This window comes from Triticum dicoccoides, chromosome 7A (genome assembly GCF_002162155.2).
Source record: "Triticum dicoccoides isolate Atlit2015 ecotype Zavitan chromosome 7A, WEW_v2.0, whole genome shotgun sequence".
Lineage (NCBI taxonomy): Eukaryota > Viridiplantae > Streptophyta > Magnoliopsida > Poales > Poaceae > Triticum > Triticum dicoccoides.
Window position 1 is genome coordinate 313,994,525 of NC_041392.1, and position 7,533 is coordinate 314,002,057.

General features: G+C 37.5%; 1 protein-coding gene across 1 annotated transcript; it reads left to right on the forward strand.

Annotated features, from left to right (window-relative positions):
* The first annotated feature begins 6,031 nt into the window (after positions 1 to 6,031).
* LOC119330837 (polcalcin Phl p 7-like) lies at positions 6,032 to 6,758 on the forward strand. The gene has a single exon (XM_037603964.1). It carries the CDS (start codon positions 6,144 to 6,146, stop codon positions 6,378 to 6,380), a length of 237 nt encoding a protein of 78 aa, XP_037459861.1. The 5' UTR covers positions 6,032 to 6,143; the 3' UTR covers positions 6,381 to 6,758.
* The last annotated feature ends 775 nt before the right edge of the window (positions 6,759 to 7,533 follow it).

Sequence of the window (7,533 nt, forward strand, 5' to 3'; positions counted from 1 at the left end):
TCACTTCTATCTCTCCATGTTCTGACAAGTGGCGCGCTATATGTGCGCCACTTGTCGCAACATGGGAGTTTCCCCCCCTTTTTCGTACATTCGTTTATTCAAAATATTTTATTTTTTAAACTGTGTATCAAAATTTCGAACCATTTCCACTGTTGGATTCCTCACATTGAGACATCCAAAACTATATCCTATGTCGATAGATTTTGATGGACATTTTTTCATGAAAAAACCACACCAGGAGCATGTTTTTTTCGCTTTTCGAAAGTCGTTTCCGAAAGCACGGTCGTGTCTCTCACGGAAGCAAATATGTGCCTCTTAAGGAAGCAAAACCGTGCCTCTCAAGGAAGAAAAAAAAAGAAAACACATTCTTTTGGTTGCCGAGAGGCACGGTCGTACCTCTTGCGGAAACAAATTTGTACCCCTCGTGGAACCAAAACCATGCCTCTCACGGAAGCAAAAACTGTGTTTTTTTACTGTTTTTAGAGGCACGACCGCGCCTCTCGCGGAAGCAAAACCGTATCTCTTGCGAACTAAAACCTTACCTCTCGCGAAAGCAAAAAACACGTTATTTTTTTCTTTTCGGAGAGCAGGCACGACAGTGCCTCTCGCGAAAACAAAAAAAAACACATTTATGATTTTACCTTATCATTTTTACCGTTTCTGAGAGGTCGTGCCTCTCGCGGAAGCAAACCCGTACAACTCATGAAAGAAAAAAAACTATTTTTTCATGTAACATTTTTTTCCGTGGAAAAGCTAAGGAAAGCTGATGAAAAACTGAAAAGTCAAAAAAAATCTGGAAAAAAACATCTAAAAAACCAAAAACGCGTATGAGAAGATAGAAAAATCAAAATCCATATGAAGCGCTCAGGGCGACACACGTGGTGGCGGCTGAGAGCGCGCCAAGTTACGTGCTCTCAGCACATCCCAAGTGACTGGAATTTTCTATTGGACCGTTGAAAGGCTTGCGAATGAGTGCTCATGACCAGAATTTTCTATTGGACGCATGCTGCTTCAAACTGTCTAGGTTTTGAGGGGGGAGATCCAGCGATCGTTCGACTGGGCCGGCCTGTTTAAGCTTTCATCGTCCCTTGTTTTGGGAGCCTTCTAGAGGTTCTCAGCCAGTCTTTTTTCCTTGTTCTGTGTTCTTTCGTTTTCATTTTTTTTCCTTTTTTCTGTTTTTTTGTTGTCTTGTTTCCTTTTCTTTGTCTTTGTCTTTTCCTGTTTTCTTTTTTCTTTTTTTGTTTCTCTATTTGTTTTTTCTTTTGTCTTATTTTTTCTTAGAAATTTTAAAAAATTGTGTTTCCAAAATTATTCGGAAGTTTAGAAAATTATTTCAAAAGTTAAAAAACTGTTTGTGTTTTTTCAAAGAAAGTTCAAAAATTTAAAATTAAAAAATGTTCAAAATATTTGAATTTGTTTGCCTTTCCAAAAAATGCCATGATATTTTCAAATAAAATACTATGTTTTTTAAAAACTGTTCGTGTTTTACAAAATTTGTTCAAATATTTCAAAAAAAGTTTTGAATTTTACTTTTTTGTTCACGTGTTCAAAATTGTTTGTGATTCCAAATTTTGGAATTCTTTCTCCATTTGAAAATTTGTTCTCAAATTTAAAAAAATGGTTGTCCTTTAGAAAATTGTTCACAAATTATGAAAATGTTCAAAATTCAAAATTTGATCGTGATACCATAAATTTTTTGGTTTATCAAAACAAAATCATACGGCCGAAATTTTAATTAAAATTTGGAAAATTGTAAAGGATTTTCTTCAAACAGTGTCAAGTCTTATACTTTATTTAGTTCATTTAGTTTTCAGCTATACACTGGTCAACCGAGCTGTTATATTGTAGTGGCTAGAAGCTTGCGAGCACAAGTTGGCAGTCCTGTGTTCGATTCGCAGCCATTGTGCCTTACTTTTTATTTTTGCCATTTTCACCTGGTATTCGCGGCGCACTGCAATGGGTTGGCCCAAACAGCGCACCGCGACGACGTGCCTGTGCGAAAGCGCATCATTTTGACGCAGAATGCGTCACATAGGAACTCCCCTCATGAGTTAGTTGCTCCCGAAAGAAAGCTGCGCTTAAGGCCCTATTTGGTTCAGCTTTTATCGACAGATTCCGCGTAGCAGAATCTGAATCAAAAGGACGAACCCAGCAAAATCCGATTCCAAAGATCCGCTGTCAAAATCTGAACCAAAAGCGGAAGCAGCCCAGGACGTGCTTTCCAAAATCTGATTCCGTTGCGGGCCAAAATCTGAAAATGTTGTATCAGCTAGTTTGTCAAATGACCTACATCTTTTTCACATCAAATTTTCCACAGTTATTTTTCCACAACAGATTTTTCACAGCTGCTTTTAGAAAATCCACAGCCTAACCAAACAGGGCCTAAGTCGCTGAATAAAGTTTTGCAGACTAGCGTCATGTGCGTGTTTATACCTCGCCTGGCGCCAGCTGGAACGTACCATCGCTTACAGCAAAGTCCTGTTGGGCCGGCCCAATTTGCCTCCTGCTTCGTTTTTCTATCTTTTTTCATTCGTTTCTAAATTCTCTTGTTAAAAGTTCCGACTTTTTGCTAAATAAACATATTCCAAAATTTATATTTACCAGTAAAATTCAAATCGTGAATTCATAAAATGTAAATGCAGTGTACAAACTTTGTTAGAGTTATTTAGTTTTTTTACGTGACAGTTGTAAAATATTCACGTGTTTCCAAAACTGTACTTAACATTTTCTAAAAAAGTTTATACAATATCATTGAATTTTTGTAAAATTCAAAAGTAATGTTAATTGCCAGTCAAAAAATAGTACGTCATACTTTAAAAAATGTTCACATGTTTGGAAAATAAATGTACACATAGTTTAAGAAAAATATTCAGCATTTAACTAAAAAATGTTTAAGATGCTTGAAAAAATGTTCAAAAGCTGTATTTAAAAAAACATTAGTCATGTATTTCAGTAATGTTCAAGCATATGTAAAACATATTTTATACGTGAAGGAGAAATGTATGATTTGTATTAAAAAGTGTAATTTTTAAAAATGTTAATCTTTTATTTAAAAAGAAATATTACACATATATGAAAAATGTTATTGACGTACATCGTGTATTTGAAAAATGTGCGGCATGCATAAAAAATGGGTTCCATGTGTACATACACGTGTACTGAAAAAACAGACATGCATTTTAGAAAAAAGAAGAAAACCCAAAGAAAACCAGTGAAGAAACAAGTAAAACAAAAGAAACCAAGGGGAAAAAAGGGGGAAACCCATGGTGAAAATCAAAGAAAATGGAAATAACCTGGCGAAAACCAAGAAAGAAACAAAGAAAAAGTCAAAGAAAAAAAGAATAAGAACCCGCTACAAAGAATACACAAATAAATTGACAAAAACCCATACAAAAAGTATACAAGAAAAGACCGTACTTGGAAAGCCCGCTATACAATAATTTCATATTGGGGCGGATTGCAGTGTTGCTACACGAAAACCCTTCTGGCCAGGGGAGCTTCTATCTCGTTATAAGGTGACCGTTGACCAGTCAACCGGCAATTGTTGGCCACAGAGAGTTGACTGTTGACTTTTTCAGAAAAATAAAAGATTCCCAATTTTTTGACAAAAGTTCAAGAAAAATAAAAAAATTCATGCAATTTCACAAAAGTTATATAAATTTGGAAAATGCCCATATAACATGGAACGATATTCGTAAAAAATTGAGAGAAGATCACAAATTTGAAAAAAGTTCAAGGATTGGAAAATTCATAAGTGAAATTTTTTGCAAAAATGAAAAGAATCACGAATTTGGAATTTTTTTCATAAAAGATATGAAAAAGTACAAAAATAAGGAAAAGTTCATGAATTTGAGCAAAAATTTCACGGATTTGAAGTGATAAGTTCGCAAACAATTGAAAATAGTCTTCAAATTTCATTCTTTAAACGAAATTGGGAAAAGAACACGAATTTGTTAAAAAATAAAATAAATAAAATAAAAGGACAGTAGTAATGATAAAATAAAATCAAATAAAAAAAGAGATAACCGGTGAAATAGCAGTGCTGTGTAGGATTACGCTAACTGACGCTTAAGGTGGCAAATAGGAGTTGGGGGCGATGGGTGACCTCACATGGGATCGGACTACTGATCACTCGCTAATGAAGTGTTGTTTTGTAGCCAGTTGAGCTGACGAGTATAAGTGACAAGTGAATGGTGCGAAAATGTAAGAACTAACTTGAACGGCAGACTTGAACACTTTCTGAAGATGTTTGAACATTTATTTGGAATTGTAAACAATTTTTTAAAAATTCAAATAATGTTTGAAAATTCAGTCATTTTGCAAACAGAATATTCAATTTTTTTTGTGAAACGATGAACATTATTTAAAATCCCCAATTGTTTTGATAAATATAGACATATTTTAATCTTTGAATAAAATTAGCAAACGGGGATTTTTTCCAAATTGTTGAACATTTTTTATAAATTATTAACAACATTTTTAGAAAAGGTAAACATTTTTCTGAAAGTTCTTTTTTTAAAGTGCTTGTTTTGAATTTATGAAAAAATTAAATAGGAACCTTTTTTTGAAAAGAAGCACATTTTTTGCAATTATGTGAATACTTATTGAATTTACTAAAAAAATCAAACATGAGAATTTTTTGAAATTTTGAAAAGGGGAATATTTTTTGAATTTTGAATAACATTTAAATTTTCCAAATATTATTTGAAAAGAAAGAGAAACTTGAAAAGGAAATAAATGAGGAAGAAAATAAAAAGGAACAAAAAATCATTTTTAAAGGGAGAAAAAGGAAAAGGACAAACTAAAAAGCTAGAAAAACAGTAAAAAAAACTAGCTCGGAAACCTTCAAGAAGGTTTCGAAAAACGGCCAGGAACCTTTGAGAAGGTTTTCGAAACCGGTCATGAAACCACTCACTCAATGGATGACCTTTACCCCCCTCCATGCTATTTCCGCCACTATGGAGTAGCGGCCGAGGATGGAGGAAGTGGGCCTGACCGCCGCCCCGGTGCCGAGCTTGTGAAGTAGGTGGCGGTCTGACAAATGGGCCTCTAGTTTTGAAGGTAAAGGCAATAAATTGGCCATAAACTCAGCGGGCCGTTTCGCATGACGACAATTCTTCTTCTGGGCGTAGTTGAAAAAAATCCATATATGGGTCGACGCATCTAAATAGCAATGCTATAGAAGGTTATGAGTCACATAGCCAAATGCACTCTAACTGACGCTTAAGATGCCAAATAGGAGATGGGGGCAATGGGTGACCTCACAAGGGATCGAACTACTGATCACTCGCTAATGAAGTGTTGTTTGTAGCCAATTGAGCTGATGAGTATAAGTGATAAGTGAACGGTGCGAAAATGTAAGAACTAACTTCAATGGAAGATTCGAACAATTTCTCAAGATTTTTGAACATTTATTTGGAATTGTAAACAATTTTTTTAAAAGTCAAATAATGTTTGAAAATTCGATCATTTTGCAAATATAATTTTCAAATTTTATTTTTTAAACCATGAACATTTTTTAAAATCCCCAAACATTTTATAGAAATATAGACATAAATTGGCCATAAATTTAAACAGTTTATAAGGACATAGACATATAAACTAGAATATAAACCATTTATATTTCTATATAAATCCGCCGCTTACTTCAAATTTTTGAACATTGTTGCCCCGGTTTCATAGATTGTGAAGTAGTCGGCGGCGCGACAAATGGGCCTCTAGTTTTGTAGGTAAAGGTAATAAATTGGCCATAAATTCATTGGGCCGTTTCGCATGACGGCAATTCTTATTCTGGGCGTAGTTAACGACGTATGGTCCATAAGAGACACACGGTGGAACCTCTCAAAAAAAGAAAAAGACAGACGGTGGAATGGATGGTTGAAGCGAACGGTTCCATCGCCTGCGCGAAATGAACGGGCGCTTCACGAGGAGACGGGCGGTTGGCATCCTCGCATGCAACAATGGCGTCCACAAACTCAGCTACAACATTGGCGCCCTGCCCGTCCTACAATTGCATATATATAGATAGGTGCGAGCACGAATAGCCGGAACTAACTAACCAAGACACGCGAGCATAGCTGCCATTGCCCGCCCGTCGACCGATCGAAGAGTGATTCGAGGTAGAAGAACACCAGGGGCGGATAATGGCGGACGACATGGAGAGGATCTTCAAGAGGTTCGACACGAACGGCGACGGGAAGATCTCGCTGACTGAGCTGACGGACGCGCTGCGGACGCTGGGGTCGACCTCCGCGGACGAGGTGCAGCGCATGATGGCGGAGATCGACACCGACGGTGACGGCTTCATCGACTTCAGCGAGTTCATCTCCTTCTGCAACGCCAACCCCGGGCTCATGAAGGACGTCGCCAAGGTCTTCTGAATCAGTTCATTTCACCTCAGCCGTCCGATCCAGGAGCCGATCCATCTACGTACGGCTTCGTATATCAATTTCATGCAACTACCTACTCCGGTCCCGATCCAGCCTCAGCTTCACCTGAGGCCGGCCCTAATTTTGTTTGATCATTTTTTTTGCTACCAGTAGTAACTAGTGATGATCACTGTTCCATCATTTATTTATTTTATATCATCACAAGTTTCTTTTCTTTCTCTACCTTTTTGTCGATCGTCGGCTCCAGCTCGATCCAACGATCCATGCTGCTAATTGTTTGTGTACGGGTGATTTAAGTAACCTGTGCACTTGTGCTTATAATTAATCAGTTGAAGCATTGCATGAATATACTTTCTAAACTTTAACCAATTGATGCCTCCCATGATTAAGTATCATGTTTTCCCTGTAAGATTAACCGGGTCAGGTGATTCCACTCCACGGTGCGACGTGATTGACGGGATTGGATCGAATTATGATCACATCAAGTTGGCCGGTGGAAGTCGAGCCAACTTTTTTTCTTATCCGTCTCAAAACAAAATTTGTTTTTTCTTTTCCTTTTAGAATGTTTCAGAAAAAGGTTGTTTGGTGGAAGTTGAGCACATACAGGGCTCTATTTTTTTTTTGAAACAAGGCAAAAAACTTGCCATTTTCATTGATTAAGAAGAAGGTTTAGACATAACCGCGGGGCGGCAAAAACGAAAAGGTCTACTTTCGCGACATAACAATACTAAGCTGTTTCGCTCCTGCCAAAGTCCAAAGATGAGCCTCCTCCTTGATTTTCGCAATAACAATAGAGGTCGGAGCGAAGACATTCTGAAAAATTCTTGCATTGCGCTCCTTCCAAATTTCCCATGAGACAAGCATCATCAAGGAGGCGGTGGCCTTCCTGTGGTCACCTCCCCCACTAACCGCCTTAAGCCACCAATCTTTAACTGAGTCTTCATGACGCCAAATCATTGATGATGAGTCAAGCATGCCAAGCCAAGTGCAAATTTCAGTCCAAATCCGGACAGTGAACCTACATTGGGATAGGAGGTGAGTAGCAGATTCTTGCACTTGCTTGCAGAGAGGGCACAAATTACAGTTTGGCCAACCTCGGCGCAGCAAACGATCGGCTGTCCAAACACGATTCTGGAAGATCAAC

Coding starts and splice junctions, on each gene's coding strand:
- LOC119330837 (XM_037603964.1), top strand. CDS start 6,144: ATGGCGGACGACATGGAGAGGATCTTCAAGAGGTTCGACACGAACGGC.